This window comes from Trichoderma ghanense (genome assembly GCF_004382785.1).
Source record: "Trichoderma ghanense strain CCMA-1212 chromosome Unknown scaffold_8, whole genome shotgun sequence".
In the NCBI taxonomy this organism is placed as follows: domain Eukaryota; kingdom Fungi; phylum Ascomycota; class Sordariomycetes; order Hypocreales; family Hypocreaceae; genus Trichoderma; species Trichoderma ghanense.
In genome coordinates, this window is record NW_027395671.1 from 171,620 (window position 1) to 190,066 (window position 18,447).

Genomic DNA, 18,447 nt, shown 5'->3' on the forward strand with positions numbered 1-18,447 from the left:
GGCTCATCATCATCTGTCCATAACATGCATATTGCCATCGTCTCTCTCTTTTTTGCCGTCTTGGTTGAGACACGCATATCGATCTACTAACATAAACCAGTTGACTGCGTCTCCCTTTTTGCAGACCGTCTTGTCTTGTCCTATTTTGTCTTGATTTTTTTTTTGTCTCTTCCTGCAGTCTCCCTACATCGCAGTAGTCTGGGGCAAAGGGCAAGTAGTAGTAATCTCACGATAGACGACCCAATGGCATTCGAGGTCGCTGCATGTGTCCATCTGCAAGGTCAACAGGTACAGACTATTCGACTGCAAGGCTGGTTTGACTTTCTCGCTTCGTGGCCCTCGTCGAAGCTGCTACCGGCTTCCCCGCTGCCAGCATTGTATGTCTCCCTCTGCTGGTATCCCGCATTTTCAGTCTCTTGCCGTCCCCCGTACTTTTTTCTGCTCCCTGGTTTCCAGCTGAAGCTGTTATCTTTTCTTTTCTTCTTTTTCATTTTCATCATCTTCGCACCCCAGTAAATGCATTACAAGGGAGAGAAACAAAAAGTTGTAATGTCCAAAGCAAGGCCGTGTAGCTGAAGCCACTTGATACCCCAGCTCGGGGATTTAACAATGTATGTACGATACGTGCCGCGTCAAGCTGCCATCGTGCACCGGCGCGGCTCCCCGGTGCCGTGTCTCTGGGTCTGCAAGTCAGTCCATGTCAACCAGGGTTGTCGATACCTCCAGCTCAGATTAATTACTTCGATGCGCGAGCTGGTAAGAATAAAAAAAAAAGAATGTTAAAAGAAATAAAGCAGGGATAATTTTACGTTGGAATAATTTGATGCTTGCAGCAAGGGCAATGCCTTCATTATGCTGTTGTTTCTGATGTGTCGGTTTCCTTGTCCTTTTGCCTTTTACGCATCAACAGAATGCTTGTTTCATTGTGTTGTGGGGTTGTATCCTTGTTTGCTCTCATCAGCCGTTTTGCAGGCCATTCAATCATCCCATCGTAACGTGAAAACAGCAAAAGGAGAGGCCATCATCAATCACAAAGCCGCAGGGCATCGCATCCCCAGAAGGTGAAGAAGCCAAGTCTGTGAACCGTTTTGCCGCTTCCCCGCTTTTTCACCCCAGGGAAGAAGCTGTTCGACAAGCAACATCGACAAGCCCTCGAATCGAAGAGCCATGAAGTAATCAATCTCGTTTGTTGGTCCCCTTGATAATGAATGCAAGTTGGAAAAACACGTGCTCGATTCGAAAAGCGGGCCTACATGGAACTTGGACGGCTTGATAGAGCATGAGCATGAACGTGAGCCGGCTTTTGGCGATAAGGCGAGGCAAACCCCCTGGCTGGCTCTGCCGGGGCACGTTACATTTGCTTCTCGTCATCGTCATCTTCGTGCTTATCGTTGGATTCTTTCTATGCATTTCTATCGTGTTTTTCTTCCTATATTTAGGAAGATATCGCAACAAAGAATGTCCTTTGCCACGAAGAATCGCCGAATGTCTTTCCGCGATACGAACTCCTTGCAAGTCAAAGACAACCCCGTACCTGGGCATCGCCATCGCCATCGCCGTCGTCGATTCTGCCCCCGATGGTAAAAAAAAAAAGCGACACAACCTCAACGCCTGCTTACCTCCAATGCCGGCACTCGATTCTTCCCGCTCAACCAACCCCCTCCCATCCCATGCCGGCCAAAAAAAAAAAAAACTTAAGCATCAACAAAGGCGGAAACACCCCGAGCGGTGAGACGTGTAAAAAAGCCGCCTCCCCTCTTTTTCGCTTTCCGTCGTCTTTCTTCATGCGGCAGCCCGTGTAGATGCATGATAACCTTAGTATAGCTTCCCCCCTCTGTTCTATACTGCATGTGGTTCTGGCTCGGCTTACCTGCATTGCCGCTATCATGACCAGGGCAACTTGTACGTAAACGTTGCCAACGGCCCCTCGCTTCACTCAATGCCTCTGAAGCAGGAAAAAGAAAGTCGAAAGAGAGAATCAAAACGGACCGGAACCATAAAAGAGGAACGCACGGACTTTCAGTTGGGTCACGCATAATGTAGACGAGACCCGGGATATGGGGGAAGGGGAAATTTGCTTGCCTGAATTACAGTATTACGCATCGCCTTGCTCCCGTCTCCCGCGTATAAAAGGCAAAACGATGTAAACTGTTACTGCTTTTGACATGTCCGGGGGTTGGTCTACCGGGGACACGTTTTCTATGATCGATTCTTCTTTGTTCTGTCATATTTTTTTCATCCTTTCACTTTTTTAAATTGCAATATCGCGATCCGGGCTGCTGGTCCTGTCTAATTTCCACACGCCCGGAACTCTTTTCCCTTCTTCCAATTTGTTTCTTCGCTCTCGAAGATTCTGGACTGGGCTGGAGAGTTGTAAAGGGAAGCTAATCGCTGACGGGGAGCTTCCGCGGGCCCGAATTTCTGGGAGCGCGTCCATCGTTTCCCCCCATGAGCTTGTCGCTGGGTGGTGCTCACAAAGCTTGTTCTGGCAGGGGACGGTCAAGGACTACTACAGGCAAAATAGGGACGATGGACTTCAGCCGGTATACAAATTTGGCCCAGCATTTGAGAGTTTCGAGGCGAGAGATCATCAGCCTCTCTGATGGTAATCGCCATTGTCATACGCCGGACTCCGATATACGAGTAAGTGCTCCGTCTTCCGTATTTCTCCGGATTGGAATCGTCGCGAAAGACGACACCGACATATCACTAGAAGCAGGAAAAGAACAAACGGTCTCACCACTAGAGCTCGACTATAATAACCCCGTGGGGAAAAGGAAGCGTTAAACTGCTGCCTGCTTTTGGCTTGACTGACTGACCAGACTCCCGAAGCTGGGTCTAGTTGGCAAAGACGAGGCTTGGGGGCACTTTGTGGCGATGCCATTTTCGGCTTCGATGATTGGCCCTGCCGGACTTGTTCTTGTTCCCCCCCTCCCTTGACGATACAAAGTACTTGCACAGAGCAGAGAGATTGACGCGAGCAGCAACAAGGACAAAAGGGAGGCATTGATCACCACTAACGAAGGCTGCGGCAGCCAACACGCCCGATGCGGGAGATGACGGAAAGCCATTGGCCACAAAAGGTCATCGAGGATGCTGCACCTGGCCCGTCTATTCTTGTTTCATGGAGGTGCGAGAGCACCTGCAAGAGGCAGCAGTGGCATGAAAAAAAAAAAAGAAAACAAAAACAAAAACAGAGCAACAGCCCGTAGACCAAGGAAGGAAGAAAAAGTCTTTGAGGTCATGCGGCGGAGAGCTATGCGTTGGCAAGCTCTGGGTGCTTGCAGCTTGTTTCTGCTTCTTGGACGGGTGTCCTGGTGACCCAATGGCTGGGCGGGTCGGGGAGGACCCTGCAAAGCATTGGCTCACTCACACTCCCCCCTGACGAAGCATGAGGAAGCTTGCCGTACGAGTTACTGATACCGCTCCCGGCATGGCCTCGTAGTTGTAGTGGCTCCGTTACGGCCAGACTTTCTGCGCGTGGTGCTTGGTAGAGAGTACCTTTGGTGCTTGTGGTGCGAGTAACCTCCATGAAGGCGGACGACAGGACAGGTGACCCCGACTGTCGCAGACACTTTGGTGGTGCGCTGGCGCCGAGGGACTGGGTGAGCAAGGCCCCAATGTCACCCCCTCCTGAGCAATGGAGGAAGGTTTTGCAGCCGGCGAGGCTCTGCACCGATCCACGTACGAGTACTGCATCAGTCTATGCGCCAACGAGGGCGAGAGCATCGTCAACAAACCATTTTCGCTGCCCCCATGATCCCAAAGCTGCATGGACGAAAGCAATTGCCAGTCAGTCCCTTCCCCCGGGGAGGGCCCTCTTTGGTCAGGCGCAGCAGAGTGAAGCAGCGGACAGGGCTCACTCGGCGTCCGCCAGCACCAGCGCCGCCATCCGGCCCGTTTTCTCGACCATGAGAGGCGAGGCAGGGACAAGGCCACGACCGGACAGGCAGAGGGCCTTGTCCGGCGGCCTGCCCTCTTTGCTCTGTGATCACCAAAGACAGCGGCGATTCGAGCAGGGCTGGGTCACCTGGCCAGTGTGCTGGACCAGTCAGTCAGTACTCCGTAATAATGTATCAGAGCACCCCCGGACGGGCTTCTGGCCCCCAGTCAGGGCACGTCACATCCACGGCGGCTCCCCCCCCAAGCCTGTGGGCGGTACTTGGGAGGCTGTACACGGTGATAGTAGCTGCTGCGGAGGGCTACTCTGGTGACAAGTAGCACACCTCAATTCGCCGAGCGGCTCGAGACGTGAAGAGACAAGAAGGGGGGACCCTTTGAATAGCCGTCGGTCCAAACTGGGGGAGCGTGGATTGGGCCCTTTTGATGGGCACCACAAGTAGTGTAAGATGCTGTTGCGTACGAACGGCTGCCAATGCTTTGTACCATCCCCACGGCTGATTCGCACTCACTGCCTACGAGGCAGTGACGGCGAGCGACAGCGGCGGCGGTTAAGATTGAATGGCAAGACAATCTCGCCTGAGCCAGCGCGATGCCTTCGCCATGGCCGGTCACACGTCTGTGCAGGCCAGCGTGACAAGGCCTCTGGAGCCGCCCGAATGCCGATAGCGCAACGATGCCGGAGCCGCGAGCATGTGCCTTGTCCAGGCCTTTGCAGCCACCGCAGCCGAAAGCCGCCAGAACTGTGTACGAGTAATTGTATGCTTGTGATAATAAGGCACGAAGGTGGAAAAGCCATGGCCGAGTTTAGGTGAGAGACGGATTCGGCATCCGTCTCGAGCGGGGGGGAGGCGTCAAAACGGAGCAAAAGACCCTGGAACCGTTTCTCCTGGCGAACGGAGCGCTTGGACCGTTTGCGGGGGCGAGAAGGATGGCTGGCACAAGACGGGCAAAAAGAAAAGCGGCTGCGCGTGACGGGGCCATTTGGCAGCTAGCAGCACTGCCTGAACGAGCAGACAATTACCCAATGGGGCACAGTGCTGCTCGTCCAATGTATGGTTACGCCCAAAGGGGAAGTACCCACTCGATCTGGACCAAAGGACGTTCTCCTCGTCCGAAACGGCATCTTCCACTCCCAAGGGGACCGTCACATGATTGCGTCCGTCGCGACAGGGCCAGGACGTGGTGCTGGGATGGCAGGGCTATAGAGCTGAGAGCAGCGCAAGATGGAAAGTTCCCCAAGAAGACTAGGCTTTTACGTGCGTGCTAGTCTTTTACGGGCTGCATTCTCGCCCCGCAGCGCCCAAGTGGTGCCTCTTTAGGTCAAGCTCCGCACCGCTGGTCCCCACGCTAATCTCTCCGGGGCAGCGGCACGTCTCCGAACCAGGACACCAGGCTTTTATCCCTCTCCTGGCCCCTTCTGGCAGCCCCCTGCGCGTCTGCCCTGGAATCCGCACATTCTGGCTCTTTGCTGTCGCTGGGTCCCCACAGCAACTTCGTCCCAAATGCCCACCTTGCGGCGCCTCCGTGCTCCGTGCCGGGGGGAAGGGTGCCAGCGAGGGTACGTACCGGTTCCGCGGCCAGGTACCGAAGTACCCAGGTACCGCCGGCCCCCCTCCACCACTGACGCCACGCCCTAAGCCTTTGCACCCCCCGGGGGTGGCTGCGAGCGCCTGCCCTTGCGTGAAGGCGGTACGTCCCCTCTGGCACTCCCCCCCCATCAATCCACCTCTTCTTAAACCTGTCATCGCCCAAGATACACCCTACCTTACTCTTGATAACTAGATCTCATTCCCCAGCTTCTCGACGACTGCTCGATTCTCCATCTCTCCGCATACCCATCTCTCTCAGTGGGAACAGCTTGCAACAACGCTCAACAGCCTCAACTGTCTGCTTGTGCTCGAGTCTTCTCCCATCATCAGCTTGTCGCACATTCACACGCATCCGATCCGCCTCGACTCACCCTCTCGCACCGCTTCTCCCCCCCCTCTTCTGCGACGACCCATATAAATACGCATTCGGCCTTTGCACAACGCCTGGTCGGAAACACTCTCCACGGTCGAGATTCGTCGTCAATTGGCTGCGCTGCACTTCCGGAGACGATTGGATTTGGTAATTGCCAGAGTCCAATAATCAATCCCCGGCTGTTCTCACCAGCCGCATCCTCTTCGCTCCTCTCACCACCACACCAACAACAATCCTGACCTCGCGATTCCCGCGCACCCACCGCTCGACACCTTCGAGCAACTCTCCTCGGTAGCGATGCCCTACCGCCTCGACACTCACGTGTTAACAGTGGATGCGAACGTCATTCACAAGGTCGACACCGGCAACCCTGCCAATCTGTATTCTATGTGGACAGGTGAGGACAAGACGTTGCCGACGAAGAGCAACCGCGCATGTGGACTAACACGCGGTGCCTCAGTTTTCTCCCGCTGCGCCGATTCAGTAGAGCAAGGCCGCAGACTGGAGAACCTGAGCTGGAGGCTTTGGCAGCGAGAGCAGCTCATCGACAGCGCCCACAGAACCTCCCCAGTCGTGTCAGCCCCGGCAGCACCCCGGGCCATTCCCTCAGAAGCCCGACTTCCCGAGCTCCCTCAGCTCTCCGGCAGTGTCGACTCCCTCGTCGACGAGGACGCCCTCGACTTCAACTGCGTATCAGCCCCCCTGGAGATCCGCCCCAGGATACAGCGACTGGACTCTTCAGCCAGCCGCCGTGATCGCCACATCAGCTCTGACGACTTTGAGAAGATGGTCGTCTCCATTGTCAAGGACAAGGCTCCCCTTTCCGCCCCCTCACAAGCCTCCCTGAGCAAGCCGGTCGAGACCATCACCCGATCTGGCTCTACCACCACCGAGTCCCGCTTCTCCGAACAGCCCTCTGAGGTGTCGCTGGCATCCGAGATGGACTCGTCAGCCCCCAAAGACGTTCCCGCCTTCCAATCCCTCCCTCCCAAGCCCACCGCCTCCACCGACGACTGCCTTCCCGAGCCCAGCTCATCACCGGCCCACAAGCCCGTCCAGTCCAAGAAGCAGCCCGCCAAGTTCTCTCTCGGTGGCGTCTCTTACTCATCGAGCGAGTGCGACCAGAGCGTCGACGCTCGCAAGTCTGTCCTGCCTCCCCCCAAGAAGCCCACGTTCCAGATTGGTGGATCCTCCGAGGAAGACAGCTCCGTCTCCAGCGGCCGCGCCCTGCCTGCCGCGGCGAAGCAGACCTCGTTCAGCAACAACAACATCACCCACCACCTCGATGCCGAGTCCGCCATTGACTCCGACACCGAGGGCGAGTATGTTGACGAGAGTGCCATTGACGACGATGACGACTCGTCTGACTGGGAGGACTCCATTGACGAGAGCGGCAAGCCCAGCGTCGACGAGAAGTTCTTCCAGCGCGTCCCGTCCAAGGCCAACCTGACCTCGCGACCGTCGCTCATCACCCTGATGCTTGCGCAGAACGAGCGCGCCCAGAACCTCGGCAACCAGGCTTCCCAGTCTACCTCGGCTCTCTCCAGGACGCGGTCCGTCATGAACGGGCCCTCCATGGCTGGCTCGCCCAACGACTCGGACGATGGCCCGCTCATGATGAAGGGCATGCGCCAGTCGACACTGAAGCCCATCAATGAGATTCCTCGGTCGACTGCACAGCCCATTGCCGCCACGGCCAATCCCGTCCACGCCCAGGCTGCACTGTCTCCCCGCACCACCCGCCGCAACATGCTCGCCACCGAGCTCACCGAGTCTCTTCGCCGCCACCTCCTCTGGGAGCGACAGCAGAAGTCGTCCACCGCCAACGCTGTTCTCAAGCGCCGCCACACCTCGCACGATGTTGCCAACCTGAAGCAATACCCCGAGAGGTCGTGCATGAAGCAGAGCGAGGACGTCAACGCGAGCAGCTGGAACCAGTACTTTACCAAGGAGGCCAACAACGGCTACCACTCCAAGGGCTGGTAAACAACCACCGGTGTACAGTACAGTACACCCTTCCGTAGCCAAGGCTTAATCACACCATCTGTGCCTTGGCCATGTATATCAAACAATCTTTTGGCGTTTTGGGGGGGTTTCGATTTCACACCATCATGGCAGCAACATGGACTGCACAGGCGAAACGGAACTACGTCATGACTGAAGCGACATCACACCTTTTCTTTTACACCTTCCTCTTCCTTTCTTGTTCCATCTTTGGTCTCTCATAATGTCTGATTGAGGCACCTTCAAAACAAAAACACATTCGCACCTTACGAGGCGTTGCTTTTTTTTCGAATGATACCATGGATTGGGCCTTTTGATGGCTCTCAATGACCTTTTTTGAGTTTCAACCAGTGTATTCTAGTGTTGGTCGGGAAGATGCGAGTGTCTCCAGGGGCAACCTTGGCCAGGAAAATTTTTCTCATTTTCGTTTTTATTTCTCGTCTCCTTTGTCTTATTTTCTCAGCGAAGACGTGAGCGGGGACTGCAGATAGTCCCCTGCACCTGGTCTACAGGAGGCCGAAAAAAAGAAGGCAGCAAAGCGATTACAAGGCTAGTTGGAGGCCGAAAAGAGGAGCTCCCGTGGGTCTTTTGCACAAAATGTTTTCCTTCTTACGACATGATGCCAAAAGGTTTTCACCACCAAAAAAGGTGTCTTTTAGATAGACAGCTTGCACTAAAAACATTAATAAATGTTAACGAAAAACAATCATTCATGACCATGATTCCTTTGCATGTGCCCTGTGACATGGAGCGAGTGTCGGGATGACGATGGCGGAATGACATGGGGGACTGATTTGATTTTCGGTTACGATTCTTGACGATGTGACTAGAAGCGATTCCATCTGCAGGAGGAAGTCGTCGGGACTCGTCTCCGAGGCGCATGGATGCCGTTGGGAACAAGTACCGAGTACTGCCGGTGGAGGAAGGGGGAGAGACGGTTGATGGCTGATGCTCGGTGCTACTTTTCGGCATGTACCTTGAGAGACAGTCATGCAGCCATGCATGCAACGCACGATGAAAAGTTTTTTTTTTTCTCTCGTTTCTTTTCCTTCTTATTCGCGTTAAAAGGTACCATCGTGGGCGGGAGGGCTGTGAATGTTAGGTTGCAGTGCAAGTTTGTTTGGGATTGAGTCTCGTCTCCGGTTTTTTTTCGAGTCATCTTATCCACATGCTGCAGGTTTCTATTCTACGATTTTGATGGTTTCCACTTGGATGCTTTATGAGTATGTACCCAAGTTACGATACGTTGTGGTTCTGTGGCGGTGAAGGCTCGGAGAGACTGACTAACTTGGAGAGGGGGAGGTGGCAGTGGGAAAAAAAAAAAAAGCTTGTGATAATTGACTGGGGACTTGTCTGCGATGGTGGATAAAGAAAAGTTCCCGTCCTTTGGGTTCCTCCAATACTACTGGGAGGACAGTAGCCGGGCGGGATTTTGAGTACTGTAGATTCGGGTGAGTCGGAGAGAGGAGAAGGGGGGTGGTTTGGTAGAGTGTGTGATACTGTGTTTGTGTTCCGGTTTTTTTACGGGGTCCATTTTGGTGGAGGTGCTGGATAAGACGTACGGAGTACGTTGGATTTTGATCGTCAGTGAGAGCGGTGTCGTTTGATTCGCTGGATTTGTTCCTGAGTGATTGACTTCTGGATACGGGTTTGCGTCAGTGGGATGGGATGGGATGGGATGTAAGTGAGGAGCACATGTCGAGGAGAGGTTGCGGTAATTCTGATTGAGTGACTTGCTTTGAGTGGAAGAAATTGAGTCATGAGGCTGGCCAATGGGGAGGACTGGACTACATTCAGATAGTACAACAAGGTGTGTTGAAGGTGCTGAGCTGCCTCCTTTCATAGAGAGGGGAGAAGAAGAGGAGGAAGAACCTAGACTTTTCGATTCTGTGCTTTTCTTGATGCATGGATCGATTTTAGGTGTGAGTGTCTTGCTTCTTGTTCGCCCCGATGAGATGGGGAGAGCTCCAAGCCACCGCGTCGGGATCCGGGGATCCGCTGGATAGCTTTAAGTTTGTATTGGGGGTTGAAGATGGGATCGATCGTTGGGTCGCCGGCGAGAGTCCAGGTAGTCAAAACGCATCGATTGTGACCTCGAATCAATGACAAGAAGAATTACACAAGAGAAGATCAAAAGCAGATCGGGTTCCTGCTGTGTGAGGCCTGGGACTTGTAGGAATGATTCGGGATATCGCTTTTTGGTGGCCGTTTTTAACACTGCTACTGTTTTCCATCATATACCATGTGCCTGCCTTGATGGTGGTTTGGTGGCTTGATGCTTTTTTTGGACACGAAGTTGTGAGTTTGTGAGAAAGGTTTCCCCGGATTGCTTTGGGGGGGTTAGGTCACGGGGCTGTTTGCCGGGGGAAGTGAAGTAGTTTCTGTGTTTCTCGGCGATTCTTGGCTGTGCGATTCTGCCGAGAGGGAACGGGGGATGATTAGGTTGAGCGTTTGGAAGAGGAGGGGGGGTGATGTCTTGACCTTGGGATTGGGATGGATGAGCGTAGGGAGCTGCTACAAGTACAGCAAAGGTATATCCTAAACTATCAGACATAGAATGGTAAGGTTGTGTACGGTACTATAGTTTACTTGTCCGTTTATATGCCAAAGGTAAAGGAAAGAGGGGGACAGTTGATTAGTTTATGGATTGCTGCTCGTTTGAAGGACGAATGATGTTCGGGATGATGCGGAAGGGTTTCGCCGGTCTATGAGATGGCTTCGTCTAGTTGGAACACCAACCTTATGAGACTGCGGCTTCACATGCAGGGCACATACGAAGAACTAGGCAAGTAAGGAGCCCCAAGCGGATGGACCGAGGCCTGCGCGAGGCGTTCTCTGTCCGTCTCTCTGCTTGCTGCCGAGCAATGCAAAACCATTGGGGCGGTTGATGTGGCATGCGAGTCAATTCTCCCACACGATTTGCAAGTTCTGGCGGCTTTTGTTCATTGGTTTCTTTTGTTGCTGCCTGGGAACTTGGCTTGCACTATTGGGATGTGCGCTTGATTCAGAGTGAGGATGATCATGTCTATGTACCTTTGATGCGGTAGTTGAAGCCGATGATGTTGACTGTCACTGAACGAACTATCAACAAGTTCTACTCCATGTCGTGTACGAAGCGAGTCATCAAAACGCCAAGTCTGTGGGGAAAAAGGCCATCCAGGCACACACGCAGGGCAACCAAATGCATACGCGACTCACACGGTTGACATGCACAAGCCAAGGAGATGGGATTATGGGTGGGAAAGAAACGGCCGTCTCTGGTCTCCGCTTGCCCCCCGGCCAAACATTTTCCATTACAATACATCTACGAGCAACGCTTAGTTTTGCGGCTATTCTTCCTTGAAGCCTCGTCTATGGTTGCGGCTAGATGAAGCCGAGCAAAATCTAGCTCTCCCAAGTTTTCTTTATGATCCTCTCTTGTTTCCAGTTTCTTCTGCCATGTGCTGGACTGAGCTAGAAGCCGGGGCTCCATGTATTTTACGCCTTGGTTTGCTTTTTCCCCAGACGCTAGAAAATAAGCTGGGGCACGGCGCTTGCAGCTGAGCTGAGCTGCTGGCATTTGGCGGCTTCAGTGTATTTGGCTTCTTGTTGGTGCCCTGTTTTTGCCGGGTAGCCGGCTGGGTGAGAACAAAGACGGACAAAGCTGTAGCGATCGTTGCGTCGTTCGAATGGACAGTGTCGTATCAAAGTGGTACCTACTATACCACCGACGTTGTTGACGATGATGATATTTTTAATTAATCGATTATTTCGATGGTCTTGTTAAAGGCGATGGAGACGTGCATATCTCGATGGATGATGAAAGTGAAGTCATAGCCCCCCAGAGGTGTGGATAAGCAACGAGGATCCAAGGGGCCAAAGCCGATCGCTGGGGACAAAACGACTTGGGACCCCGTGATGATGCGAAAGCGGGAGGCTCTGGCTGCTTGAGGGATTGGCGGCGGATCGCCGTCACCTGGCCCCGGTGCTTTAGCATATGCGATAGGGCTGCTTTTTGCCTCGGCCTTGTGCAAAGACGTAGGACGGTTGCATACGGGACATGCAGGCTAAATCGGGCGGGTGTTTGTTGTGCGACTTTTTGATGGAAAATGGACAGATGCAGCAGCCTGATGGGATTGAACCGAGCGTGGTGGGAAGACATTTGCCTCCTGGATGGGGAGCGTGTTCCTTCTCGATGACTTGTGATCGTCGAGGAGATCAACGGCTTGCAACGTACCGGTATGTATGTACATACATACATACATGCTGTAAGTCGGTGCTTCCCCCATGCTGCCCTTACAGAACGAGCCCCAGGATTCAGCTATTTCGGACCCCATCTGTGCTCATAACCCCAACATTCCTGTCGTTTTCACCAATTGAGCAGAGAGGAGACTGGGGCACGACAGGACGTACGTTGCGCTTGCAGTAGAGTTGAAGCTGTGAGATGAGATGAGCTTCCGTTGCAACGGCTTCCTTCGGTGTACTCATCACCCCCTTCAATTCCTTCATCATGCATCTTTCCCTTTTGCTTTCCTCCCAACCGTTTCATCCCCGTTTTCAGACAACACTCCCCCATACAAAGCAACAAAAGCGTAAATCCATCACGCGCCAGAATGCCGATTAGCGCAATGCTTCTTTTTCGGTCAGTTCCCTCTGTCTGGCCGGAAATTTGAGGGCGTGCCAGGGATATGGGGTTCTTCTTCCCCCCGCCCACACCCACTCCCCAGTTGGCCCCCCCCACCCCATGGGGAAATGATTGTACGAGTCGTGGCTCGATGAGGTAACTTGAAGGCCCCCCCCGGTCAGTGCTTGTCTCTCAGTTGCGGTTTTGGGCGATATGGCGAGAAAGCCGGCTTTGTTTTCGATTTTTGCTTCAGTGGGGGGGGGGGGGGGGGGGGGAGGTTGTCAATGTCGTCAGCCTTCCCACCCCTTTTTCTTGCGACCTGCCGGCTGGAGCCTCACCTTGGCGTCTCGACGTGCACGATGATTTGCTTTTGTGTGTTCACGACCATGTGGTCGATGAAGTAGTACATGCAGCAAGGCTGGCGTGCGTGATGAAGATTGCTCAGATTAGCTGCATCCCGTTTGAAGTCACGAGCGAGATGTGCAACGCCTTGCAGTGCCCGGCTTATGTACGATGGAAGGCTGCCGTGATTTTATCTTTGCTTCCGTTACGTCAGGATAAGCTCGCTGTTCAATATAGGGGTCCAAATGACTCGGATGACGATCCATCTGGAACTCATTCTTGCGTTCTTACAGGACAGAAACACACATACTTTCACAGACACACCGTTATGTTGCATGTAAGTGAGCTGCTAACGGTTTGCGCCGGGGCGTGCATCATTCTGCAACAAATCTACGCCAGATAGGCGAGTTCACCGTAACGGACTTGACTTTTGCCGGTAGTTGATTGTGCTAGTTTGTTTGGCATGTTCGTCCGGAAGCTAAGCAGCTGTCCCCCGGAAGAGCGAAAAAGGAGCATGAGGAATGCACTTCGGCGATGGCGCACCGAAGACCGATGGCGGGAGTCGCTGGCGGCTCTTTCTGCTCGTTCCCCAGGCTGTATTCCTTTCGGGACTTGGCCTTCCCCCTTTGACGTTGCTGTGGACCGGGTCAAGGGATGCATGCATTGTGTTGTCGTCGGCTTTGGTTGCGCATGAAGGTTTTGGCGAAGCGGTGAGGGCGTGGCATGTTTCACTTTTTTCTTTTGTTCTATTTTTCTTTTTGCCTTCTTCTATCCTGATTTTACACTACGGAGTTGTTTTTTTCCATTGATGAAGTAATGGACGTCAAGTCAAGGTACATACCTTCCAGGTAGCCATTTATTGCTTCGGAGCATCTCCTGCGCTTTGGCTTGTTGTAGACAAGTGTCTGCAGAGACGATACCAAGAATACTGTGAATAGAGGCAAATTCTGATCTAGATGAAATGGACAAGAAGGTCCGACATGGGGAAATTGATCTTTCTCCCCGCAGATTGGCACGTTGACAGACGGAAACAAGAAAGAAGTGGTTAAAACCATATAAAACGGGATTTCGATTTCTTGCTCACTTGGAATTCTAGCTATTTCAAGAAACACAGGGAAAGCAAATGGTATTGGACAGCCAGCTTCGGGAATTTTCCTCCTCCTTCCCGCTATTTCTTGCTACGGACACCCCGTCTAGATCCAAACAAACAAATAAAACGGTTGTCCGAACGAGCGCAAGAAAAGGGAGAAAGCAAGCGGAAATAGAAGGTAGAAAGGAAACGATGGCTGACCATCGTCTCACGCCCCCCTTCTCCTGCTCCTCCTCCCCATGTCCGAACGGGCTAAGGTAATCATAGCAAAGTTATACACCATAGTGAACAAGTAACTAACTAGGTACAGGCGTTTGGACAGCCGTAGATGATGTATTTATGCGCGGAAACGATGAAGTACTAGGGCCCGACTATGGCTTGCTTGCCTCACCGGTAGAAGGGCTGCGTTACGGTCCGAAGACTTACAGGAGGGTGGCCGAAAGAAGAAGGGGGGGATACAATTCATAAAATCGAAAAAATCGAAAAAAAAGAGAAAAATTGAAAATATAAGAAGAGGCTGACTGACTTGACTCTTAGCTCAGTGGCCGCGTGAATCGGACGTCTTCCTGCAAGAAGGGGGGAGAGAGGAAGGGAAAAGCCCTCGGGATCTCGATCGCATAGGTGATTCGAAAGTTGAGGAGCTGTTGCGGCAAGGGGGGTAATATACGTCATTTTCTGCGAAAGGAAACGTCGGTCTTTGTTGGTGTTTGCTTTGTTTGTGCTGTCAACGTGACTGATGGACGATGCATGTCAAAAATGGCGTTGAGAATCTTGATTTTTTTTCTTTTCTTTTCTTCTTTAATTGTGAAAAAAAAAAAAAAAAAAATTGTAGATGGGTATTCTTCTGCGGAGATGTCGCCGCGCAAGTTCTTTTGAAAACTTTTTTCAATCATGACTCTTTTGTTTGTCCTTACAAAGCGTTGCAGCGTACCGCGTGGTCGGACACTCCTCAAACGGGAAACCGAACCAAAGTGGCGATGACAGACAAGCTCGTATACACGTATCCCCTTCTCCAGCCACAGAACCACAGCAAGCGGACAAAGAAGGAAATAGACTACTTGCTGCCTTCATTCGGCAATGGCACGGGTTCTGTCAACGAGGCAAAAAGGTTAAAAAGAAAGAGAGAGAGAAAAAGATTATTAAGGTACCGCAATCCGGCACCGCCACCGTTCGCTTTTTTTTTTTTTTTTCCTGCGTCAAAGTGTCAGATTCAGGCTTGTCAAAAAGCGGGAAGCACGCCGGATGGCTGTGGCGCAAACCCGGCCGGAGACACTCTCGGCCGCGCGACTCGATGATTTGCCCTTCGGCAATAAGCCTGGGAACAAGCCATCAGTTCTTTGCTCTCTCTCTGTGTGTGTTCTATTTTTTTTTTTTTTTTTTTTCAGTGACGGAATTTGTGTGGGCCTCGGTCTGTTAAAAAAAGGTGTGAGATGGCGAGGAAGACGAAATTGTGGCTGATGCGAGATGACGCCCGCCGCGTGGCATTCATGTGGCATGAGAACCATTTTCTCTACATGAGAGGCTTTCGCGGTCGTGCTTGCTGTTTCTGATCTTTTCCTCCGTTCCCGATTGCCCTTTTCTTTTGCCCTGTGTTTTGCCATCGTCGGTGTGAGTTCCTATTGAAGAATGAGAGATAGGGTCCGGGGAGATGTGGCTGGAGGCGTTGACTCAGGTCTTGTGCTCCGTGATCTTTTTTTTCCAACTTGTATTACTATTACTGGTATATCACTGATTGCTGTCGGTTACTCTGTATCCGATTGCGCGCGGATATAGTATATCATGTGCAAGTTGTTTGTATGGTCTCCGTCGCAACTCTCGGTTAAGCAATCCGGCAAAGGAAACACCAACAACATGTTATCAAATTGCTACCAAACCCCGGCTTTCACCCACGAGACAGAGACAGGGGTCCGCAGCCGCCAGACAAACAAGCATTTTCCGTCCCTCTTATCTCGCAGATGGTTACATCGCAGGGATCCTAGGTGTTGGTGCCGCAACGTGTCGCAACACAAGAACCGCTCCCAGATGAAGAAAGGGTACACTGTTCGGGGCCTAGTCCGGCCCGAATGTTGCATCTTAATATACGAACCATGCTCGTAGATGGGAAGAAGAAGAAAAAGAACCTGTGGAGAAACATGATCAAGGATGTCACTCCGAGTGGTGACATGGACATGGATCGTCATTCCTCTTCCGGGCCTTTTTTTTCCCCTTCTTCTCTTGGTGATTTTCATTATTCATTGCTTCTGCGGCACAGCGGTCTAGCAAAGTCATGTCTTTTGCCGCACATGACAGGCAGCCGCCACCTTTTCCGCTTCTTCTGTAACAGCTTTGTGCGTTATGGCTGCAATGTCGCAGGAGGCGTCAAGCTCAACCACGGAAAAAAAAAAAAAACCATACCAGTAAAAAAAAAAATGCGGATAAAATATTGCAAAAAAGTCCAGGAAATAAAAGAGAAAATAAAGCAAAGATGGAGGTGTGGGGAACCCCGCTTTTGCCAGGCTTCCAGAAAACTTCCATGACACGTGGAAACGCGCGAATCAAGTCGAGGGGTGTGGAGCCCTGGTTCTTCTGCTTGCATGGCCTGCGTGTGTGTGTTTGTCGCAGCACTTACAGTCCAAGACACACAGAGAGAGAAAAGAGCCAAGGTCAAGCACTTTGGTGTGGCTTGAACCCGAATACGGGACAAGTCGTCCGTCGACCAATCAGGATGCTCTCAATTTCATTGCCTGGCGGCATGTCATGTCATTCTCCGTTCAAACTAGCCCTTTGGGTGGTCTTTGTCGGCGGTTCTTCTAGCAGTTGACCGGTGTTAGGAAGAGAAAGAAGCAAACCTGGCACATTCCAGTATGTTCCCTTTGGAGGTTGGCGACCATTGCTGCGCGGTCACTTGATTGCTTCGGACAAGTATCCGGGTTGCCTAGAGTACGCTGTGCTTCATTCGAAGCTGTCACCAACCTCCGAAAGAACTGGCGAAGTGGTGTAGACGAATGACATTCTCGCTGTTCGCGAAGAACCCAAAGGTGGCATTTGGATTCTTTTCTCCACGATTGACGAAGTTTCCTGAAGTTGTTGGTCGGGCGCACGTGAAAGGCTTCTATTGTAGGCATACATCTCATCTTGCGGCCACAGCCTCGTGGCTCTATGAGGGTTGCCCAACCTCACCGCATCCTACCGCCCCGTCAGCCATTGCGAGGTATCGAAGATTCAACGCCGCCACAACGTGGCATCGCAAACGCAGCCTGTGTTCGGGCAAGTCGGCATCCTCCGATCGTGCAGCAACTGTCGAAACGGAGCTGAGGCCGCAAAGGAGGTGTCGTGAGGGAGGTGCCAGAAACTGTGGCTTGGATCACGGGGCGCTGGTTCCCCTTCTCTGTGTGTGGCTTTGCCGGCGTCCTTTTTGTGATCTGGGGAAGTTGCGCGTACGTACGCAACTTTGGCCCTTCTGCCTCAAAAATGATGAATGGCGAGCGGGAAGAGCGGAGAATGCGGCGGCCGGCTTTTAGCTGTTAATCGCGCAAAGATGCCTGTGGGCGCGATCCTGTGCTCGTTGGGCGACGGGTGCGCGAGAGTTTGAGCGCGAGGAGGGCTGTTTCAGCCACGGGAGAGACGGGGAGGTAATTGGGCCACCCGCGGATGAACTTGTGTGTTGCCGCGTTCTTTTGTTGTTTGTGGGCGAGTGCCTATTCACCAGACTGTCGGGATTGGGGCTTGTTGAACAGCCTCGTCTTGCGGTTATTATTTTCTTACCTGTGGTGGTGGTGGTGGTTGGGTTTCTATTATCCGCCCGTCCGGTGAATAGCAGCACCCTCTTTGCGTTTGCTTATGATTAAGCGAGGTCTTGAATCACGCGGTTCTTCGTGGTTTCGCGACATAAGAAAGAAAGGCAAATATACAGTCTCACCCAAGATGACATCAGTTAGAAGCTTCCTTCTACCTTACATTGAGGTTCTGGAAATACGCAATTGGAAATAATTCACAAATCAAGACTTGTCGAGACGCACACCCTCCCGTTGCGATCGTGAGAACTCCCCAGCCAAACGATGGCAGCAACAGTCATCGACAGACAGACATTTGCCCAATTTGATGACAGCCAGCGACATTGGGCATCCGGTCTTCGAGGCTGTACTTGTGTCGTGGTAGCGTCCCTTATCCGGATTCCTTGTTCCCCGTTTATTGCGGCATCTTTCTTCCCCGGTCTTCTCGTTTCCTGTACTAGTATGACTGTCCGCGGTCAGGGCAGATGGATCTCGCGGGGCCCGGCATCTCTCCGCTTCGGCTGTGGGAATAATTGCACCGGATGCCGGGTTGACTTACACGTATTTGCGTCCTGATCTCGGTTGCTGGGTGCTGACGAAACATTCATGAATTAGAGGTGTACGCGTGATGATCTAAGCTGGTCGAAAACGATAGTTGACACAGTCAGCAGAAAGTGATGCATCAGTTCATCTACGCATCTAGACCTTGGCCTGTTCATCTGCCTTATTCCCATTGCCAATAATAGCCGTTCTTCGTCCGTTCAGCCCTATCGACTTGCAGGCTCAATGGA

The 18,447-nt window shown here is 52.4% G+C and overlaps 2 protein-coding genes across 2 annotated transcripts; one reads left to right on the forward strand and one right to left on the reverse strand.

The window, feature by feature from the left end:
• Positions 1-3,256: 3,256 nt before the first annotated feature.
• Positions 3,257-4,884, reverse strand: CCMA1212_006674 (uncharacterized protein; the record flags this gene model as incomplete). Its single annotated transcript, XM_073703881.1, has 4 exons — positions 3,257-3,670; positions 3,741-4,042; positions 4,413-4,643; positions 4,782-4,884. 4 exons carry the CDS (start codon positions 4,882-4,884, stop codon positions 3,257-3,259), a joined length of 1,050 nt encoding a protein of 349 aa, XP_073557559.1.
• Positions 4,885-6,162: 1,278 nt separating this feature from the next.
• On the forward strand, positions 6,163-7,851 carry CCMA1212_006675 (uncharacterized protein; the record flags this gene model as incomplete). Its single annotated transcript, XM_073703882.1, has 2 exons — positions 6,163-6,262; positions 6,326-7,851. 2 exons carry the CDS (start codon positions 6,163-6,165, stop codon positions 7,849-7,851), a joined length of 1,626 nt encoding a protein of 541 aa, XP_073557558.1.
• Between the last annotated feature and the right edge of the window lie 10,596 nt (positions 7,852-18,447).